The 23,921-nt window shown below is 38.6% G+C and overlaps 1 protein-coding gene across 1 annotated transcript; it reads left to right on the top strand.

Annotated features, from left to right (window-relative positions):
• The first annotated feature begins 1,261 nt into the window (after positions 1 to 1,261).
• On the top strand, positions 1,262 to 23,217 carry misp3 (MISP family member 3). The gene is made up of 4 exons (XM_041785452.1): positions 1,262 to 1,589; positions 10,129 to 12,542; positions 17,897 to 17,970; positions 22,545 to 23,217. Exons 2-4 carry the CDS (start codon positions 10,187 to 10,189, stop codon positions 22,629 to 22,631), a joined length of 2,517 nt encoding a protein of 838 aa, XP_041641386.1. The 5' UTR covers positions 1,262 to 1,589; positions 10,129 to 10,186; the 3' UTR covers positions 22,632 to 23,217.
• The last annotated feature ends 704 nt before the right edge of the window (positions 23,218 to 23,921 follow it).

Here is a 23,921-nt window from a genome sequence, read left to right on the forward strand (position 1 = left end):
GTCGCATTTTATAAAATATATATTTTACACAACCCCTTAAAAGTTGGCACTTTTTGGGGGTTGGCACATATGCACTATGTCTAAAAGATGTGGAACAATTTCATAACAACTATTGTTAAAAGAAATGGGGGTACATAATGGTAAACAAGACCCTGTCCCTTTTTTTTTGAGGTGTGTTGCTGCCATCAAATTCAGTAAGTAAATATTTTGTTGTCAGTTCACCTGATTAGTAGCAAAATTCTCCTTCAGGCCTTTTTTTTTATAAGTATCACTTACTTTTCCAGCCTTTTGTTGTCCTGTCCCTCCTTTTTTGAGATGTGCTGCAGCCGTTAAATTCAAATGAGCTAATATTTTTCATGACAATATAAAATGTGTCACTTTCAATATCAAATATGTTTCTTTTAGATTCTATTGTGCATAAAATACTGGTTTATAAGATGAAATAATTGTATTAATTGCATTCTTTTTTATCTATGTTTCACACAGCGTGCCAACATTTTTTGAATTGGGGCTGTATGTTGGTTGAACTTTTTAAACCTATAAAAAATTAAGCATGAAAGATTTATGCACAGCCACTAAGCTGTGGCCTCCACACCCAATATACACCAAATGTTGAAATATCAATTTTTACAGCAGAAATAAAATGTTCACAGCCTGGTTGAAAAATAAGCATAGTTCATCTCTATGGGCAAAAACTGCTTCTAAGAATGGTGAAAGTTATGTATGATTATTAGTGTGACTGACTGTAGCTGTTTATCAGGAGGCTTCAGACCCACCTCAGCACCAACTCGTCTGAACTAAGTTTAAGCCAGCATTTTCAGTATGGCAACCACCACTGATTGGACTCAGAAGCCCCGTTCAGCAACTAAATAGTTGACATCACTCAGACTTTATCAGATATTTTCTATGGTTGCCTCTCCACAGTGGTATTTTCTTAGATTGAGTATACACAGGAATGCAACAGCAGCCTTTGTGCAAGTAGTTAAAGAGATTACAGAAGACAGAAGGGGGAAATAAATGCTTTTCAGCATGTTTGTGTGTACATACTTCATGCTCTCTCAGCATAGTCGGTGCCCTGTCACCAGAGTAAAAAAAAATAAAAAAAGACTTGATCTCAAAAACGGTTGAAGCATAAAATGCCTTAAACACCACGGTGTTTGTTTTTTCTGCAGATATAGGTCAAAACGAGAGCATACAGTGATATAATCATCTTCTTACACCTCAGGGACATTCCCTATTCACTTGCATGCTGTAATAATTAATGTGTGTTGCTCACTTAATTGGATTAGCACCACTTTCAAACCAACAACAATAGAGTAAAGCCTCCAGGGCATGTGTTTGTGCATGTACACATGTTCCTTCTCGTGTATTATGAGTGAATGCTCGCTGGTAAGAGCGTGGTTTCAAATGTGGGCGTGCAGAAAGGAGATTAAACCAAGGGTGTTAGAGATCACTCAGGAGGAAAACATTCAGGGAGTTTTGTGAGCAAAGAGCCTTTGTGACCATCAGGGGCGTGAAATAAGGAAAGTTTTTCCTCAGAAATGTTTGTCTGACATTCGGAGGGCTACTTCAGAGCATATTTCTAACAGGTATGTGCTTCAGCGTAGTTACGTAGTTATGTGTAATGAATTTATTCTGCTTTTGTAAAGCTTGATGCTGTTAAACATTTCCAGATATGTTACTGTAAGGTAGTAATTACTAGAATAGTCTGCTGAAATTCTTGTACATATTATTTTTAAATAGATCCATCAAATAACTTTTAGATTAGAGAACAACTGTACCATGGGAGAGAGTCTAAAAAAACCGAAACCTGCAGAGACCAGCTCCCTGGTGCTTCTTTTCGCCACAGCGACTAAAGCATATCAAAGCAACTGACTGTAAAATGTGCAAAGCACAATGTCAGCAACCATTTGGGAGTATCAGAATTTATCTAATTAGGGATGAGCTTGGCTGCATTTATTTCAATTCATCTGCATATTTGACAAATGCCCTCAGATCTGAAAGTACCTTAGGACACTGCTGACCTTAAAAAGGAGGCGAGTTTATTTGTAAGGGCTATTACAGATGTATTCTTAATGATGATCATAATGTTGCTGTTCTTTTGATATAAAGTGAGCCCCTTTGTAGATAATGAGCAACACATGAGTAGGTTACGTAACAGGGTTTTAATCTGCAATCTCTTGCAACCCTTCTTATCCAATGAGAGAGTTTGGGAAATGTTTGGTTAGTTAGGCAAACCTTCTCCAAAAATGAAATAAAACGTCATATTAGACATGGGATGCCTTTAGCTTTTTGAAGATTTTCCATTCTGGGTTCAGAGTACATTACCACACACGTCACTGTGTAAATGAGCAGATTGCTCAACAGCTGTAGTGCTGCAGGATCATTATATTAATGGTTTAAGCTGTTTCTTTTCAGCTGGATTTTCACAAGATTGTGTATAAATAGAACTGTTTAAGGAGAGATTTGCAGAGGATTTCTTATCAATGAGTAAAATATTCCACCAATCCCCTTCTTACTGTGACAAAGGCTCGTTTTCATGTTCCCTTTCACAATAAAACATGACGTTAAGTCTCAGTAAATGAGTGACGTACTATGCTGCCTTAAGACTGTCAACATAAAGTGGATTGTACAACAGAGCAGGTAGAAGCTTGCTCAAGTAATAACTTACACAACTTTCTCCACTTATTCTCCGTGGTTTGGTCTCATTTCACTCAGGAAAAACTGTGCCAACTATCCCGTTCCTCTTCCCACTCATGTCTCATGAGAAATCAGACAGCAGCCAGGATGCATTTCGTAAAGTCAATGGCACATTCTGTGTCTGCTCTAATTAGTTTGTTCAATGTGCTGACAAAACTAGCAGTTTATCTGAAATCAATAAATATATTCAGAACGAGATCAATTTTCAAAATGATAGCATGTTGTTATGTGTGGGCTACAGAAACAGTTGGATTTCTTCAGACACTTTTACAAATTAATTCATTATGTTCAGAGTCATTTTAGTGACATCTGGGTGTGAAGCTGAAATCAAGTTTAATATCATATCTGTAGACTGGGTTATAATTTTAAGAAATGCAGGGAAGCTATCTGACAAATTATAATAATTAAAGGACTATTTGGTGCTATAGGTCTTGTTTTGAAAATATGTCATGTAAAATAAGTGACTGCGTAAATATCAAGTCAGTATTTAGTAAATGAAACCTTGGCTTCACATTTGGACACTGCAAATTTACTCCATTCTTCACAATACTGCTCAAGCTCTGTCAGGTTCCACAGGGACCTGGTGTGAACAGCCCTTTTCAAGTCCAGCCACAAATTCTCTATTGGATTGAGGTCTGGGCTTTAGCTTGGCCACTCCAGAAAATTCACCTTGTTGTTCTTAAACTATTTCTGTGTAGCTTCAGCTGTATGCTTCAGGTCATTTTCTTGCTAGAAAATAAATCTTCTCCCAGGCTGTCGTCTCTTGCAGACTGAATAAGATTGCCCTCCAGGACTCATTTTGCCAAATTCATTTTACCCCCTACCTTTAGAAGCCTTCCAGGGTTGGCTGTTGAGGAACATCTCCACTGCATGATGCTGCCACCACCATGCTTCACAGTGGGGATGATGTGTTTGAAGTGATGTGCAGTGTTTGGTGTCTGCCAAACATAGCATTTTGTCTGATGACCAAAAAGCACCATTTTGGTCTCATCAGACCAAAGCACTTTCTTCCACTTGACCATGGAGTCCCTCACATGTCTTCTGGCGAACTCTAGTAGAGATTTAATTTGAGAGGTTTTTTTTTCAACAGTGTCTTTCTCTCTGCCACTCTCCAGTAAAGCTTTGACTGGTGGAGAACCCAGAAAACAGTTGTTGTTTGCAGAGTCTCTCCCATCTCAGCTGCTGGAGCTTTTAGCTCCTTCAGAGTTGTCACAGGTGTCTTGGTGGTCCCCCTCTCTAGTCTCCTTCTTGCATGGTCAGTTTGTGAGGACCGCCTGATCCAGACAAATTTACACATGAGCCATATTCCTTCTATTTGTTGATGATGGATTTAACTGAACTGGGGGATGTTCAGTGCCTCAGAAATGTTTTGTATCCATCTCCTGACTTTTACTTTTCAATAACCTTTTCTCTGAGCTGCTTGGAGTGTTCTTTTGTCTTCATGGTGTAATGGTAGCCAAGAATACTGATTAATACTGATTAACTGAATGCTGATGGAATATTGAGACTACTAGCACCAACTTGCTGGACTTCTGTTGATTTAGGTAAATCACTTTAAAGGGAGTGAATTTTTATGAAGTAACCTATTTTATATAACATATTTTTATTCAATTGACATTACTTTGTAGAAATCTGTTTTCACTTTGACAATTAAGAGGTTTTTTTTTTTTTTTGGTCAAAAAGCCATATTATATTGACCATGACTGACTTATAAAACCAGTGAAAGGGTGAAATATCCGAGCGGATGAATAATTTCTGTAGGCACTGTATGTCAACCAATCTGGCTGTCAAGGGCGTGGCCATTTTTACCAAGAGAACAACATCAGTAAAGCAGCACCACACTGACGTGTGTGTGCATTTCAGTGTGTGGCTGTTACTTAGCTAGTCCATCTCATCTTACTGTCTAACACCAGGCTGTCTAGCTGTCATGCTGTGAAGGACGTTAGTGTGTATGCCATGAGCTCCAGGGGAGTTGATTCCTGTGAAAAGTATCTGCTAATGAATGTGCTGTGTCCTGCACTCACCAAGTGTCATTCTTCAGTTGCCCACATACAAAGCAATACTGAAACAAAACACAAATGCTGGGTATAGGCTGTTGAAACCTACAGCACAGGCATATGTACTTCTATAGAATTATAGAAACTATTCAATTTTGAAACTACATTTTTCAAATGATGTTTAAATGATTTTGGGAGACTTGATTTTTCATCTGTGGAGGCACTTAAAAGATACCCTGATTAAAATAAAAATGTCTTTTTAGAGGCTAAATTAGTGGAAAAATAGAGGCCTTGCCATGTTCTAAGCTAAAACAGCAATAACTTGTGCATTATAGCTAACATTAGCATTCATCCACTCACCAGTTTAAAAGACAGTTAATGAGGGAGTGGCTGGAAGCTGATCGTATAACTACGTATAATAGGAGTTTGGCTAACATAATGTTATCACGAAGGGCGATAAAGCCTACTAACAGAGCTCAACAGAGTGGTTCCAGGAGGTTAAAATCCAATTTTTTTCCTCCATAGATATGGGATTAGTAGGACCTGATAAGTGACCATCCATCCATTTTCGACACCACTTATCCTGTTCAAGGGGGGGCTGTAGCGGTACACGCTGGACTAGTTGCCAGTCAAACAACCAGGCACGCTCATACCTACGGGCAATTTAGAGTCACCAATTAACCTAACGAGCATATATTTGTGGCGGGAGGAAGCCAGAGTACCTGGAGAGAACATTCATAAGGCAAACGCTGGACAGAAAGTGAAACAGAAACTTTCTTGCTGTGAGGAAATGAGGCTAAACCCCACAGATGTATTGTATTTTGACAAATCTACCCACAGTGTAGAAATATCATGGATTTTGAATATCTGGTGAAAACTAAAATCTATTTTAGTCCAACTTTAGTCATCTTGATGAAAACTAAACTTACTTTTTGTCAGTTGTAGTCATCAAAGATCTATTTTTGGCTAGTCTTAGGGCCAGTCCCATTTCTACCCCTTAACCCTTCCCCTTAGCCCTTCCCTATTGTCTACACCTTCCCCTTGCCCCTCAAACAGAGTGGTAAGGGGTAGGGGTAAAAACCTTCCCCTAAGTAATGAGATGCAGCTTGATTGCTGTTCATCACCACACATTGCCGAAAAATATCTGCGTCATCAGAAGTGACAATAACGCTTCGACTCTCGTTCATACTATAAATCTCCATGTTGATCTTCTCCATTTATTTATACAGTTAATAATCCTTGTTTATATGTGTACATACCGAAAAACACAATAAACTCCCATCCCCAGTAGCTAAAGATGAATATGAGAAAACACAACTGTTGTATTTTCTACAATCATTTACAGATGCCATTGTGTGCCTCCTTCGTAGTTCACTGGGCCATTTCGCAAGCGAACGCAGTGCATGGTGGGAAATTCATCATACCCCTTGGTTTCAAGTGTGGTCCTGAAAAATCTTGGTCTCAAGCCCTTGATTCAAACGATAATTGGGACACCCCTTCACTTGATGAAACCAAGTGGAAGAGCTAAGATAAATGCTGAGGGGTAGAATTGGGATTGATCCTTAGTCTAGTCTTCCTCATGGAGAAAAGATAGCCAACAAACATTTTTAGTCATAGTTTTATGCCAACAGGTCTAATTTCAGCAAAATTTAGAGCAATGGTTTAGGGAATCCAAATGTAAAGTCCTTATATGATGATGAGTTGTAGGAGGCTAAAATCTAAAGACTGCAATGAAGATAAGTGTAGAAAAAAGGCACATGTATGGTTTGAAACAATCCAAAGGGATTGGCAATGGATTGTGGGATGCATCTTCCCATACTCATTGTAAAAAATCTGTATAGTCTCGTATTGTTGCCTTTTTCTGCATTCTTGAATGCTGTTTTTTTTTTTTATATATATATCAAATCAAATGTCATTAGTGTATTGGTGACTGGATTAGACATGTTGATGTAAGGATTTTGCAAAATGGCAACGGAGGATTTGAACAGAACATTTACTTTTGGAACCAGAAAAAGAAAAAGTTATCGTGCCTATCTATTCTCACATTAAACTAAACATTCAAATGAGCATTTCCAGATGAGATGAACAGGACCACATGAATCAGTGTAGCTTTCTGCTTCTTTTTTATTAAAGTTTTCTTTATTATGATTTCTTTTGACATTTCTTTTCCATTCAGCAGCCTTTAAACTTGTAACCCATTGTGCTTATTCTTCACTTCCTATGCAATTGACACTTTTTTTCTGACCGTTTTAGCTTTTCATGGATTTTGCTCTCCGTTATTTTCTTGCTGCTGTTATTATGATCATTTTTGGTCCCGGTGGTCTGATTTGATTACACGTAGTCTTCATAACAATCTGCTATCAGTAACTAATCCCTAGAAGAATCTGCTCAAGAGAAAGCAGACCTCAGAATGCTGTAATTGGCCAATCAGAATCCAATATTAGACACAGATGTGTAATTAGACATTACATCAGGTTGAAATTACTATTATGTTAATATTATAATTAACTGCCACTGTGGGCCAAAGTGATGGGGTACAGCTGCTAGATGTAAACATAGTCTGTCAGCTCTTGTGACTTACTGCACCCGTGTTGTTCTTCTCCTAATGTAGCAGCATAAGGCCATGTTGTTCTGCTTCAGTGCCTACATGCTAACCTGTAATTATTACTACACTCCCCAATTCCCCCACCATGTCAGTCCGTCAGCTTCTATTATCTGTTAATGAACAGACAAACATGCTCCATCTATCCATTTAACTATCCTCCTATTGTTACTGTCTCAGCTCATCAGAGACCAGTCATCCCCAGTGCTGTGATCTACATTCCCTTTAATGATCACAGCACTGGAGTCCAGCAGCAGAGTCTTGGCATGAGTCGGCAAAGAGAGAGAAGGGAATCTGACAGGATGCGAGCCAAATTTACATTTACGGGAGCATTGTGTGTATTTGTGTTAATATAAAAGGATTTGGGGTCAGTAATATTGATACAGGGCAGACTTGAAATAATAAAGGGCATGCCTATCCAGAATATTAGTGGACCTGGACTCCCCTTTTAGTCAGAGCACCCTGCGGAAAATCCTATCGTTATTTTGAGATTATGTGTGTGTATGTGTGGTACCAGGCCTTTTACCAACCCTGTAAGCTGATTAAAGAAAGGCGTGCTCAGCAGAAAACCTTCAACATTGCACAATGGAGTACAGAAGCTGCAACTTAAAGCCAAAAAGTAAGTGCCAAGTAAAATAGGTTATGAACAGTCTGCCTGTAATGCAATAATAAGAGCACTCTGTATCTAATTTATACAATAAATTTATCAACATGTCTCATTATAGTTTGAGAATGATGAGAACAAAAACAAATTTCAAAAAAGTTTTTTCAAGGTAGAACAGTAAAGTGTTTTCCAAATGATGAAATTTGTTGGTAATTTAAATCCATATTAGTGTTCAAAATTAATTAACACAGGCTGTTTAAATCTGATCAACATTCAGGCTGAATTGATGAATTGCATTGGCAAAATTTCCCTGCGAGGCATGTCTCTGGATCCTCATAAGTTTAATACTTCTTGCCCCACTTCTGTCAAGATTTCTTTGATTTCTTCTAATTTTGCAAAAATGTTCACCCTGAATTAAGGATGAATTAATTAGAACTCAAGGGTATAGGTCAAAGGTCAAAGTCACTGGGCTTTATGTCCATCACTTGATTTCCAGGGCTTTCCTGTGAATAAGGAATCTTTAGAATGCATCCTCTAAATTTTGCACTAACAACTACTATCACACAAGATGAATTGATTTGATGTTAAGGTCAAAGGTCGTTGGGCATCAGGTTCATCCCCCTGCCTACAACATTTCTATGAATAACATGGCCACAGAAAACACCACTGCTCTTTTTCTGGACTCCTGACAGAGGTATATAGCCAACAGGTGGTAACAGTAGTTAAGATACTTGATATGTTCATTTGTATTTCAAACTGATAAAATCATACATCAGAGGGAAAGTTTTATGTCATCTTGAAATCACATGCTCTTAAAACAGTTCTTGGTTTTCATGTTCCACAATGATCTTGGTCTGTTATAAGCTGTGATAAACATGTTTTATTTTTAACCTGAATAATAACTTGTCTTATCAAAGCAACAAAAAAGCATTTTATTTACTTATGCTGTACTACAATATAGCTTTTTTTTGAAAATGTAAACCCCTTTTCTTTAAACAGAATAAAAAAATGTTTTATTGGTACTGCTAACAATGTGTATGGACACAATTAACGAAACCATTGGAAAAGTAATGTCTGACTTCATAACTAAGACATGATGTGTAAAAACATCAGGATACCAGAAATTGAGGAAAAGGAAATTGAGACAACTTAATGGAAAATAACTTTATAATTGTGTAAAAAATGGGCAAAAAACAGCAGGCAAAAAAATATGGCTAGTGACAAAACAGTGCGAAAAAAATGGGTAAAAAAATGTCAAAGAAAGTGGCAAAATTGGGCAAACGTGGGGAAAAAACTGGCAAAAGAAGTGTCAAACTGGGTTAAAAGTGGCAAAAAGAAATTGCAAAAATGGGTTCAATTTGGTATTAGGCAGTTACAAATGGGCAAAAAGCAACAATAATGGGTTAAAAGTGGCAAAAATGTGTTTAAAAGTGGCAAAAAGGAGCACAAATAAATCGTTTCAACATCAGACCTCATGGTAGTTTCCCACGCTTTTCAGCTCCAAAATTAGGAAACTGTTAGCCAGGATGCTAGCACCATTGCTTCTGAACCAGCACACATGCATTGCCACATGCAACCCCATTCACTAGATTTTTCATGGGCCCAGCTAATTCTGCGAGCAGGCTTGTTAGCTAGTCAGGACTGAAATAAAAAGAGAAATGTTGTTTCATAATCTAAGTAAATTTACACCATTAGTAGAATCTGAAGTGATCAATCCCAGTATACTTTTGATTCAAATTCATGCTTAAGGCAGCAAATGTTTAAGAACTACTTGAGAACTATTTGCAAAAACAATACATAGCTGAAATGGTTGACCAAGAAAACGACAGCTCAGGTGGATGTAGAGTGTTGTGGTAAACATTTAGTGGCCAAGCTCAGGCCTTTAAGTGGAATAAGAGAGAATGAGAGGCAGTTTTTTGTGTTACTTTTTATTTGTTTGGTATTGTTCTTCACAATATTTTATACTTTTTACAATCTATTTCCACTGTTTTCTCTTAAGTGTTGAAAAAAAAGGTTTGTGAGCAGCGATGACAACAAAGCACTTAGCATTTCAAACTGTACCACAGTTAATGTCAAAGTTAAAACAGTGTGATGGTTCACTCTTTTGGAAATGAAATAGGAAGTCATTTCATCTGCACTGAAATAATGGGATACAAAATGTGTGCTTGTGTTAAATGTTGTTGATCACTCTTCTCTTCCTCCTCTGTCTCTCTTCTCTCTCTCAGACTGAGTGCTTGGAGGCAAAAAGACACAAACCAAAAGATTTAAAGCAGAAATCTTGTCATGGCAACAAAGCCTGTTGCCTGCGAGGAACATGGGCCTGTTAACCCACCAGAAGATCTGGTCCATGAGTCTCCAACACAAAGTGAATCAGATGCCAACAGAAGCCACAATCTGTCTCTGCAAGACATGGAGGCTCCCAGGGAAGAACCTCAAAAGGATTTAGACATCGTGGAGCCTGAAGCACTGCCTCTGCAAGAGAGCCAAACACTCTCAAGACCTGAAATAGCTGACGATAACAAATCAGAAAACCAGGAATCAACAGGAATTAGTGTTAGTATCACTAGGGATACACAAGAAGAAGTGGAAGTGGAGGATTCCCAACCCTCTGCTCCTGTCAGTTCTTTATCAAAGGAAGAACTCACTGAGAAAGCAGGATTTTCCAGCCCAGAGGGGGAAGAGGCAAAGAGTATCACTGATTCAGAGATCATCTCACATGAGAAGGACCTTTTATCTCATGATAGCCATAACAGTCAGAAACATCCAGAGACTTGTCCTCTCACTGAGCCACTTCAAGAAAAAGAGTCAACATCTGAAGAAACAGTAGATGACACACATCCAAGCTCCTCACAAGATGCTTCTGACAACAGTAAAGCTGAAAATAATACGGCACAGCCTGAAGCTGCTGGAATTAATTCAACCGCTCATTATTCTCCCACTAACAGAAGCGACTCAAATGATGTATCTGCTACATGCTCTCCTCCTTCTGCTGATGAAAGCGAGGAAGAAAAAGATGTGAGCATGAAAAATACATCTTGTCAGCAGCAGTTGACCAAACTAGCTATCAAAAGTAAGCCTCTCCGGCCCTCACATTCAATCAGTTTATCTGACATAACCTTAGACAGGCTTGCAGTTGCCCAAGTTAAACTGAGGGAGGAGCTATTGGCCCAAATCCGGCGTGAACTTGCCCTCAGGGGAGCCAACCAGGAAACTGCACAACAGGTGCTCAGCCAGGCCCTTCCACCTTTGTCGGCAGTTGCCATGGAGCTGTCTAATAAGGGAGGGGTGGCTTCTTCTCAGGACTCTGGGAGAGAAAGGCAAAACAGGGCGGGGGAAAGAGCAGAGGGAGAAAGCACGCAAACAGGTGGAGAGGAAGGGCAGACAGAGGGTGGACTTGATAGGAATAAGGCGGTTGGAAAGCAACAGAGCGGAGGAGCGCATTATTCAAAAGCAGCCCAAACACGAAAGCCTAAGCCAAAAAGATACAGATTTGTTTCTTCTAAACACACCAGGATGGAGAGCGACTCATGTGACGACAGCCAAAGTGACAGCGGAGTTTCAGCAGACTTCTCCCCATGTAGCACAATGGAGAGCAGCAACACCGTCTCTCCAAGCACTCCAGTTCCTGCGGTCAAAGAGACCCCCATTGAGAGGGAGATTCGTCGGTCTATAGAGCGCGAGCAAAGCCTGAGAAGATCCAGGGGGCTTCCTAAGCAACCAACTCTTCCAGAGTATGTGGAGATCCCCCTAAAGAAAACTGTCCTCATACAGCCTCAAACAATGAGCCCTGAGAAGTGTCAAGGCAAAGACCGGCAGTTTGCAGGCAAGAAGATGCGGCATGAAATCCACGAGGAGGTCCAGAGGGAGGAGGATCTAGTCAAGCTTGGGAAAGTTCCAGGATTCTACTACAAAGGCACAGTCCGCCAGCTTAAAGAGAGGAAAAAGCTATTTGAAGCATTTCAGGCACCTGTTGTCCCGACTTTACCTCCTCCAACCAGGACTAGAGCCAAATCCTGGCCTTTCTCCACTCCCAGTGAAATCCTAGACCTTGTGAACCAGGACACAGCTACTGTAAGACAAACATGTTTGGAGAAGAACCCAAGCTCTACCAAAGGAGGAGGCTCCACTTCTGTGGCCCCCCGAGGACCAGGATTCACAGAGGGGACAGGCTGCCAGGTCATCATCATAGAGAATAATCTGGATGTGGGAACACAGAATCTCTACCACACCAAGCCAAAAACAGAGGCCACCTCTACCGTCGACTTTGCAAGGCCCAGCATCCCATCACATCGGACAGAGGGGCACGGCAGGATTAAAGTGAGGGAGCAAGAACTAAAGGAGGAAGAGGAGGAGGAGCTGACACCTAGGGAGAACCCCTTTTTCAAGCTGCGTTCCTCAACAAATCTAGTTAAAGTGGAGCAGGACATCCGGGAGGCTCAAGAGAGGGAGAGAGAGCTTCTCAAGCAGAGGATGTGTCTGTATGGTTGTGGAGGAGGAGGAGACGGAGGAGGAGGAGGAGGGAGGCCAGCCAACTTCGAAGGAAGGAATACCAAGTTGACTCGCTCTTCCTCACTGAATAGACTTCCTGCTACTGACTCGCCTGGCTCATTACCCAGGCCCGTAACTGGACCCCCAGCAGGTTAGTATAGTGCTGACTCTTAGGTCTAGAGGTGCGTGTGGAGGGTTTAATAGCACACACAGACAATGAGTTTGTGTGGGTTCTCTTGTGTGTGTGAATGTACAGTTTTTATATCTGTGGTGAGATGATGAAAAACCCCTGAAAAAGCCCAGTGAGCACATTATTTTATTTTCCTTATGGTCAGTGGAAAACCTCCAACAGCTTTTCCAAACCAGCGTTAGCTGTCATGGGCAATAATTTTACACAGGAAACCATAAGCTCGCCAAGAAGAAAATAAAATTCTGTAACTCCACAATAAATAAAGCTCCTCTTCTCATATTAATTCAAACACCTAGGCTGACGAAGGTCCTGAGTCTTATCTGTACACTTTATTGTTCAGCAAGAAAGGAAACTGCTGGAAGAGGGAGAATTAAATGAGGTTTAATCAAGCCTTCAACAACAGCAAACAACACATTTTTACTTTTTTGTGGTGATTCATGGACTGTGCAGAGACTGCTGACAGTAACAAGAAAAAGAGAGCTAACCAAAAATGTAGGTGGATTGTGTGTTTACATGTACATTGCTGTTGCTGGTTGTTCTTTGTTACTATAATGGCAACTGTATTTGTGCACAACTTGAGTCTAAGGCAATTTTCCACAAAGGGACAAAAAATATACATCATAACGTATCATGTTGGATCATATCATATCATGTCAAATAATATATTACATCCATCCTATTTTATCCAATTATATATCATATCATATCCTATCCTATTGCTTTGAATCCTATTGTATCGTATTGTAACAAATTGTATTGTATCGTATCCCGTCCTATCCAATATCGACTCATATATCGTATCATATCATTCCCATTCTGTCCAATACTATTATATTACATCCTATTTTATCATATTGTATTGTACCGTATTTTATTGAATAATATCGAATTGTATCCCATCCTATCCCATCATATCCTATCCTATCCTGCCCTGTTGTATCATATCCTATTGTATTGTATGTATTGCGTCATACCGTATCACATCATATCACGTCATATTGTATCATATTTTGCCATTATCTTGTAGTATCCTATTGTATATTAATATATCCTATGAATCGTAACATATCAATTTTGCATCATACTGTATTGCATTAACCTGACACACTGTAGACTGTATTTGGTAAAGGGCAGAGCCTTTGAAAAAAAACTTGGAGGGTGATCGGACAAACGTTCTGTCTGTTACATCTTTACGGGCCAATCAAGCAACAAAAAACGTGATGTAGCCACTACTGAGGTGTAAACTCTGTAGAGAACTGCATAACGTCAACCATGGTGACTGTAGATATGTCAGTACTCGACTTTTGTTGTTTTTGAAAAAGAAAACAATTCAGTGCTGTTCTTTGTTCTTCTTTTAACAAAGAAATGTCGTCAAGGTCTGATAACACTGCAATTTTAGCTGCATCCATGCTAATCTCTTCCGCCATTATTGCACCAGCCTCTTGTTGCTGCTTGTTTACCTCACGACTCTGCCGCACCCGAAAGTACTGCCCCTTGTTGCTGAGTGGTCCTGTCACTTTCTAACCGGGCCCAAACGGTTCAGACAGGAGCTTTGGAAGATGGATTCGCCAGTAAGAAACAAGGAAGCGGGCGTATCCATCTGCTTTGCAAGGTTAGTATTGCATTGAATCATATAGTAAAAGAACATGACAAATTTTTAAAAATCCTTGAAATCCAGGAAAATTTCCCCAAAGGGATAACAAACTCTAACATTTTGTTTCGTATCGCTTTGTTGTTTTTTTTCGCTTTGTTTCATTCGTATCGTATCGTGTCATATTATAGTGTATGGTGTCATGTCATATCGTATCTTGTCGTATTGTTAGCCTTGCAAAGCAGATGGATACGCCCGTTTCCAAGTTTTTCACTGGCGAATCCATCTTGCAAAGCTCCCATCTGAACTGTTTGGGCCCGTTTAGAAAGTGACAGGACCAATCAGCAACGAGGGGCAGTATACTTTAAGGCGCAGCAGAGTCGTGATGTAATCAAGCAGCAGCGAGAGCTGGTGAAGTTATGGACGACGAGATTAGCACGGATGCTGCTAAAGTGCCAGTTTTCTCAGAACTTGACAACATTTCTTCGTTAAAAGAAGAACAAAGAACAGCAGTGAGTTGTTTTCTTTTCAAGAACGACAAAAGTCAAGTACATGTCTGTAGTTGCCATGTTTCGCATTATTCCTCAGTAGCTGCACATTCACAGCTCGATAGTGGCTAAGTCACATGTTTTGTTGCTCTGATGGGCCCGTAGAGATGAGCAGACAGAACGTTCACGCAATCATACTCTGAGTTTTTTTCCGAAGTCTCTGCCTTTTCTCAAACGTTTCTTATGGAAGCTTTCCCAGATGGATGTGTGAAACAAATCCATGTGTCAGGTTATCACATCGTATCATATTGACAGATTTTAATCTGATTTCAGTTTAACTTCAGATCACATTACTACAGCAGTCATGTTCTGTCTCATAATCCAGGTTGATTGACATACAAACACTAAAATGCTGACATTTTTCCCTTAATTATTGCATCCTGGTTGAAAAACAAACATGAAGCCAATGCATACCCAGAATTCAATGGGAGATGAGATGTTCAGTATGTTTATTAGCCCACTTATGTTAGCAATCAGCCATGCCCTGATGAACATTTACATTTGTTAACCATGGACACGATAGAAAATGTTGTCATTGATAAAAGGTTAAAATGAATGTCGGTCACAGAATTATTCAAGCCTGAGGGAAAGTCACTTGATGCATTTGCTCTTTAAGCTCCATTGTCAGTTTCTATTTAATTAGTCAATACAGATGTTTTTAACATTTAGATAAGTATATGTTATTTTATTAGCTGGTCTTCTGAGAAGTGTGTTTTGATGTAGCTGTTTACTTTAGCTTTATATTTGCCAGCACTCTTTTGTAGTACAAGGCAGCAGACCTAACTTCAACATTGTCTGTTGTGAGACTTAGTTCACTTCTTATATTATCTAACAGGTTAATTCATCAGGCCGCCTATTTATTAGAAAAACAAAAGGGCACAAAAAACTCCTTTGGCAACAGAGCAATGGGAAAATGAAAGAGGAAGCCTGCATGCTTTTAACAAAGAAGGCACAGAGAAATCCAGAAATTTACCTCAGGTTTGAATAAATATGATTAACTTTGTCTCTCAGGATTTTCAGTAGCTATCTGTTTCCACGTACTTGCTTTCAAGAAAGGAAATTATCAAATAAAAAAACTTGTGAGAAGCCTGATGTTTAACTATATGAGAAACTTGAAACACAATGGGAGGAGATGATAACATTAGAGTTTCCTACTCTGACATTACAGGAACACCACCACTGTGAGAATATGGCCTTTATTTAGAATTAGATATTAATTATTTCTATTTACTTGTAATCTAATTGCGTCGTCTGTATTTTATGATCATGGGCTATTTTATGGTAGCCTATTAGGTTTTAGATTTCGGGAAAAATAGAAATCAAATTACTCTAATCATCTCCAGTCTCAGTGATCATTAAAAATAAGACTTATATGAAACTTGTTAAGTTGCTAATAAATGTGAAATTAGTTTTTATGAACAGATGGACAACCACTCTCTCAGACTTTTATTTTCTTCATGATTAAATTGAACTGGGGCAATAACTGACTAGGAAAGAAAGTATTTCTATTATGATTATTGAGTTGGATTCCTCAGATTTTAATGTCTAAAACCAATTGATTTTTTGTTTGATGGTGAATCAGAAACAAAATGTAAATCATGTGATTATAACACTCTTATTATATTGATTTTACAAATGCTATGTTGAAGATTTAATTTTTAGTGGTCAAATAAGACACTTTTTGATTTTCTCAACAATCCCAGTACATAGTGACTCTTTCCAGACTGACAGTTTATAGTCTCTTCAGTCCATTTAGCATCCCTTATGAGGTCCATTTTGTCCTCCACTGTTCATCTTTGGAGAATCATCCTCAATCCTACTCTCATTTTATCATTAAGAACTTTGGTGTTATGGTTGATAAAAAGTGACCATTATCATGGTCTATTGTAAAGTTAAACTGTGATAACTATGTTTTTTCCTGAAAAATAACCACTCTTAACAAAGCAACAAATACTTTTCCTTATTTACTTATGCTGTGGTATAAAGCCCTCCATAAAATGTAAACCCCTTTTCTTAAACAGAATTAAAATGGGTTACAAATAGCAAAATTGGTTAAAAATAAAAAAAGAAGTGGGAAATTAGATGTTGAAACTAGCAGAAATGGGTTAATAACAGCAAAATGGGTTTAAACTAGCAAAAACTGGGCTAACAGAAGCAAGAGAAAATACTTGAAAGTTAAAAGTGGCAAAAACAGGGAGAAAATGGTGAAAAGGGGTTACAAGTTTCAAAAATGGGTTAAAGTGATCAAGACGGGTATGAAAAATGGTGAAATGCAGTTGAAATTGGCAAAAATGGGCAAAGAGTGGAGTGAAAAGGGGTTAATAGTGACAAAAATGGGCCAACAGAGGCAACAACAGGTTGATAGTGGCAAAAATGGGCCGGAAAGGTGGGGAAATGGTATTCGTCATTGTAGCAAAATGGGTTAAGTTAATTGTGGAAAAAATTGAGGAAAATGGAAGGAAAAAAACTGATGAAAAGAGGTTAAAATGTGGCAAAAATTGGATTAAAGTGTCAAAAATGGGTAATAAGGAGCAAAATGGGTTAAAATTGTGCAAAATTGACAGTTGATTGAACAGTGGCAAACAAAGATGACATAAACTGTTGGCGAACAGCACACTGTTGGGACCAATCAGCATCATTGGCGGAGAACCAGACATTAGCCATGGCTTTAGTTGTTCTAGACAATTACAGTTGTTGCCTCCAGTGTGGTAATTAGCTTGGATGTAACTACAACAATGCAATGGTTTTATCAGAATTGGACCACATTTCTGTATGAAATAAGGTGTAAAACAACCCTTAAAGCTTTTCATGATGGAAAAAATGTTTCCACTTTTCTGCCAACCTGCTTCGGCATGAATTTGTAATTGTTATACGTTATAACTTTAAACTAAGTTAATAAAAACCCTTTGAAATGCTATTTGCAGCTTTAGTAAAACATGACTCATAGACTCATAGAACCTTTATATATCCCGTCAGTAATGGTTCCCACTCTCTGTCTCTATTTCATTATTCATCTTCAGTGAAACACATTCCTTTCCCTTAAATCTCTCTATATTAACATGATCCATGGAGGACCACATTTTGGAGAGAAATCAGAACCACAGAAACGTGTGCAGCAATGTTAAGTTGCTCTTTCTCATTCTGCCCTCAGCCACTATATTCTCTCTCTCTTTCAGCACGCCAGTCAGTTGGCAAGTTGGGCATGTGGCCACCTGCCCAGGCTGGAGAAGAGAAGACTTCCAGGCCAGATGTGAGTAAGCAATAGTTGTATTGCAATGAAGTAAAAACATTACAACTTTGGCTCCTGCTTGCTACAGTTTTCTGGACTTGATGACGTAACATGAAAATGTAGGCAAATCAGCCTCCTCAGTCTCCCTTGAATGCAGCTAAGAGGATATTGAGTTGCACAATCATAAAGCTGTTCTAACTGAGTGTTAATTCATGTATTGCACTGTTGCTTTGGGGTTTCAATTAGTCCCTCATCAGCATGAATATGAACGCATGTTTGAAACGGCAGTGGACTGGAAAGGGATGAAGAAAGGCTCTTGGGAGGAGAATGTTAGCATCGCTTTTGCAGCGAATGTGGGCCACAAACATCTGATAACACATTGAACACACAGTAAGGAGCTTATCTTTATAGATAACGAGAAGAAGGCAAACAGCCCTGAGACAGGGAGGCTGAGTCTGTAGAGCGGCTTTGTGTGTGTGTGTGTTTGGGTGTGTGGGCGGGATTGTGTGTGCAGTCGATAGCAGTGAAAGTGAAAAGTCAATTGAATATCCTGTTACCTGCACTGCATCTCTTTAAAACTGTTCTACCTCTGATTAAAGATGAGTGCTGCTCTGTTTGGCTATTCACTTTAGTTTGACATAATATGCTGGGCTTTCTTTCACAGGTCACTTAGACGCTGGCGTTCGCAGCATTTTACTTTTTAATTCCCTGAACTTCACGCTTGTGGGGATATGATAAGTCTTGAGGGAAAATTTGCAATATGTCAAGTTTAAACAACATACTTGATAAACCGTTAGCTTCAATCAGACAACAGCAACTTTTTAGCTTAGATGCACTAATAAAATATTTTTACTACTAACTTGTTTGCTGATATGACTCCTGTGGTTTTACCAACAGATTGGCATTAGTTCTTAACTAGAACTTTCTCTCTTTGCTAAAGCAGTACTTGTATCTTCCTGACCCAGGGCCCTCCCCAAGATGGGGGTCATTTGTTCAGTTTAACGAAGAGAGTCCAACAGACACTCATATACACCAACACTTTTGGTCAGCTTTTTTATGTTTAACTCACTGGCCACTGGATTTGGGCTCCTTATAACTGTTAAACTGTATGGTTTATATATATTCAGCTTTTAATCACCAAAGACCTCACCTTTTAGCAATAAAGAGTATAGGCTAACAAAATATTAGCTAGAAAGTTTCTTAACCCTCTGAGACCAACGTTGTCATATACCACAAGAAGAGACTGAGGTTAAAAAAAGTAAACATTTTTAACCATAAATCATAGCCACTTACTCTTGCAGCCCATTGTGTGATTCTGATGATGCTATTCATTCCTTTGTAACCCTTATAAAGGCTTTTTCTGCAAGCCTGGAACTTGGGTGACTGTCAAGGGTCTTTAAAGATTAAATCCACACCAGTTACTCTGACTTTGAACATCTGTTTTTCCCACTTTTCAATCAATTTTTCAATCGTTTCTCCTGCTTGTGGCTAGCCACCATTTTGTATACCACAAGGCTGTATGACAGGCTGTGACAACCAATGGCAGGCTGTTCTTTTGTCACACCATGTTTAATCAAACTGCACATTACTCTGATGCTCATAATGGAGAGAAAGAAACACAGAGAGGCTGTGACTTGTCCCTCTGTGTCAATGCAGACAGAAACTGCTTTGAATGATGGCACAAAAAAAGATACAGTCATAGACGAAAGTATTGGCACCCCTGGAATTTTTTCCAGAAAATACACCATTTCTCTCAGAAGTTGTTGCAATTACAAATTTTTTTGGTATACACATATTTCATTTATGTGCATTGGAACAACACAAAAAAGCAGAAGAAAAAAGCCAAAATTGAAAATTGTACACAAAAATTAAAAAATGGGCTGGACAAAATTGTTGGCACCCCAATTTAGTTGCCCACCTTTGGGAGAAAATAACTGAAACCAATCTCTTCCTATAACCATCAACAAGCTACTTACACCTCTAAACTGGAATTTTGGACCACTCTTCTTTTGCAAACTGCTCCAGACTTCTCAGATTTGAAGGGTGCCTTCTTGCAACAGCAATTTTGAGATCTCTCTATAGGTGTTCAATGGGATTTAGATCTGGACTCATTGCTGGCCACTTCAGAACTCTCCAGCGCTTTGTCTCCAACTATTTTTTTGGTGCTTTTTGAGGTATGTTTGGGGTCATTGTCCTGCTGGAACACCCATGACCTCTGACACAGACCCAGCTTTTTGACATTAGGCCCTATGTTGCGGCCCAGAATCTTTTGATAGGCTCCAGATTTCATGATTCCTTGCACACAGTCAAGGCACCCAGTGCCAGAGGCAGCAGAACAACCCCAAAACATCCTTGAACCTCCACCATGTTTGACTGTAGGTACTGTGTTCTTTTCTTTGTAGGCCTCATTCCATTTTCTGTAAACAGTAGAATGACTTGCTTTTCCAAAAAGCTCTGCCTTAGTCTCATCTGTCCACAAAATATTCTCCCAGGATTGAGGCTTACTCAGGTACATTTTTGTCAATCTCCAGTCTTGTTTTTTTATGTCTCTTTGTCAGCAGTGGGTTCTCCTCGGTCTCCTGCCATAGTGCTTCATCTCATTCAGATTATGACTTTGGTACGAGCTGACACTTTTGCACCCTGGGTCTGCAGGACTTTGTGTGGAAGTTGACTGAGGATGTTTATCCACCATTCCAACTATCCTGCGTTGCATTCTTTTGTTAGTTTTTCTCTTCCGTCCACGTCCAGGGAGATTAGCCACAGTTCCGTGGGTTGTAAACTTCTTGATTATATTACGCACTGTGAACAAAGGATTTTCAAGATCTCTGGAGATGGTCTTGTAACCTTGAGATTGTTCATATTTTTCTACTTACTTACTTGCCACGAGTTTAAATGAGCATCACATGCTTGAAATAAAATGATTTACTCACAGTTTTAAAAGGGTGCCAATAATTTTGTCCAGCACATTTTCGAGTTTTGTGTAAAATTTGTGTTGCTCCAATGCACATAAATGAAATAAACACATGTATACCAAAACATTTGTAATTGCAACAATTTCTGTGAGAAATGCTGTATTTTCTGGAAAAATTCCAGGGGTGCCAATACTTTCGTCCATGACTGTAAAACAAAGAAGACTTTTGTGAATATTTTGCATGATTTTAGTCACAGAATGATTGTTTTTTCACTTTTGGTCCAAACAGATGGGAGAACAAGTTTATGCAAAAAAGCCTCATTACTGTAGGACACATATTCTTAAAGCCCAGATTGTCGTGAAAAAAGGATGTTTAGAGCTTGACTGTGCAACACAGGGTTGATGCTTTACAAGCTTTTTAAGACAGGCTAGACCAGGGGAGAAAAAAATTGTTAAAAGCTTAGGACTCAGAGGGTTGATAAGACAATAGCTAGTGTCAAGTACAAAGATTTTTAAAAAAGGTGGTTGAATGTTAATATGACCAACAGTAGTGATACATGATACAATAGGGAAAACATAGCCTAACTTTTTCTGCTAAATGTTAGCCGTGTTATTCCAAAGTTATTATATTTTTTCCCTTTTCTTTTGCTGATACATCCCTGTAAGCTAAGACATAATATTATCACTGAAACATAAATTCAACAATATAATTGTTACCTGGGAAGTTAATAATACCTACATGATGCATTAGAAAAGGCAGAAACTTAAGCTAACAAAGTGTTAGCTAGGAATTTTCTACAAAGCAATTTTTTAAGCCACTTTTCCTTTCTCTGACGTTATTGTTCCTCTCATTTATATGTAATATATCCTTGTTAGCTAATTAACAGCTAATGTTATCACTGAAACATAAATTAGATAATATAATTGCTAACTAGGAAGTTAATCATACCCGATACAATAGAAACTGCAGAAATTAGGCTAACAAAGTGTTAGCAAGGATTTTCTTCAAAGCATTTTTTTGTCAGACTACTATTCCTTTCACCAACTTTAGTGTTCTTCTCAAATGATGAGCTTTGGCTGGTTGTTTATCTGCTCTCTTCACACACCTGGGCACCGATTTCTGGTTTTGTAAACTAAATAACTGTTAGATTTGGATAGGCAACAGCTAATCTCATCATTTAGCCACTAACAAGATAACAACTATGAGCTAGTCTATGAATGAACTCTTATATGAGTTTGATACCAAGTCCAGTGGAAGAGGTTTAGATTTTTTTTTATTTTATAGGTAACAAAATCAAAGAAAAATTTTCAAGCTCCCTTTCCTTTTGTACATAGTGTTTTCAGCTTTTTCTCTTTCTGCTCTCTACAAAGACCTGGGTCCTGATTGCAGATCACGTAAAAGAAAAAACCATACTGAATATGGCCTTGATTCACTGTTGCATTACTCTTTCTTTGAATAGCAGAGCTAATGAAGATCATTCAAAGACATGTACTCTGCAGGAAATATTCATCTCTTAATGTTTATCTTTCTACCCCATATTTCCTGTTTTGACTAGTTGACCCCTGCTGTCAGATGTCTCTGTACTCTGGCTTTTTTTTTTTTTTTTCATGCAACTCTCTTTCTGTGTCCTCTTTGCCTTGCATTCATCCCTGACTCTTCCTTTATTTGTATCTTTAAACCCAGATATTCTACAGTCCCAGAAAGAAGACACCTTTGGTGCAACGCTGGGAGGCTGGCTTGATCAACGGACACAACCAGGAAGACAAATGAGGATTGGGGGGGGTACCTGAGACCTCCGCTTTTGAAGTGAGGGGCTAAAACGATGGTGCAATAAAAATAAGAGCTGTTAAAGGAAAAGAAGGAACAGAGTAGAGGAGGGAGTGATAGAGAAGAGGAGGAAAAAGAGAACATGAGGAAAGAAAGAGGCCAGGGATTGAGGCTGCAAAAGGGGTCAGAAGAATTGGGGGCAGGGAAAGGATTGATGGTGGACTCAAAACTCTGAAGAGACCTTCAGCAGAGAGGGGAGGAAGCACACCTATTAGTGGTTAAAGCACTTGGCCTGCTTCTGGTACTGGAAAACTTAGAGACTAATGAATGTAAAAAAGGCACAATAAAATAATGATAGCACTGCATCAGAGAGAAGAAAATGTAAATTTAGAAGGAAAGAGATTTCCAAACTTTTATGAAGTTCTTTGCTATTCTAAGGTTGGCATAGATTTATTTGATGATGAAAATAGGTGGAGCTGGTTTGTATCTTATACTGAAAATAATGAAACAATGCCAGTTTTATTCTTACAATGATGTGCTTATTGAGTTACTAGCTTATTACATGTGTACAGTACAATCCAATCTCACATAATTACCATGCAATAAATCCTTTTATTGACACACTGTCATAGAGTTGTTGATTTAACTTTGTGGTTTTACGGTAAGTATACTGTTGTTTCAGTGTGCTGAAATCATAATTGCAGGACTTTAATATAAACAGTACAAAGGAACACAAAGTTAGAAACAGCTCAAAGGGCAACACAGCATTGAAACTCATTAGAGCTCTCACGAAAAATGGCATTCACTAAGAATACAGAATACTAGAATACGCCTTAAAAAATTTAATACTTCATCTTAATGAATAGGTCTTTTTTACATTATATATAATATAATATATAGAGAAATGCATATACATAAATAAACGCATATGTATGTTTAATAAATCTCCACCTCTCGGGGTGAACCAATATTAAAAGACAGGGTGTGATGTTAGTGCTGACCAATTAATCAGGCTAAATTTCAATTGCAATTCATGAAAACAAGACATTCATGATTAAGCAGCATTTGCACAGGTATCATGGAAGCAGATTAAGCACAGCCTTATAAACAAGGATACGTCAATGATTTAGTTTACAAGAGGTCAAAGAAGGCCAACCAGCTTGATCATACAGAATACAATGATAAGGACTTAAGATTCTGTATAAACATCTGTTTCCCATGGTATACAGTATCTAAAAAATTAAGGCACTGGAAAGATTCATGCATGTAGAACATCACGATAATCAATCAAAG

This window comes from Cheilinus undulatus, linkage group 4 (assembly GCF_018320785.1).
Source record: "Cheilinus undulatus linkage group 4, ASM1832078v1, whole genome shotgun sequence".
Classification (NCBI taxonomy): Eukaryota; Metazoa; Chordata; class Actinopteri; order Labriformes; family Labridae; genus Cheilinus; species Cheilinus undulatus.

What these genes read in the sequence shown, in the direction of transcription:
- misp3 (XM_041785452.1), top strand. Translation starts at nt 10,187, where the DNA reads ATGGCAACAAAGCCTGTTGCCTGCGAGGAACATGGGCCTGTTAACCCA. An exon ending in CGTAACTGGACCCCCAGCAG is followed by an intron (nt 12,543 to 17,896) that starts GTTAGTATAGTG and finishes TCTCTCTTTCAG; the next exon opens with CACGCCAGTCAGTTGGCAAG. An exon ending in AGAAGACTTCCAGGCCAGAT is followed by an intron (nt 17,971 to 22,544) that starts GTGAGTAAGCAA and finishes CTTTAAACCCAG; the next exon opens with ATATTCTACAGTCCCAGAAA.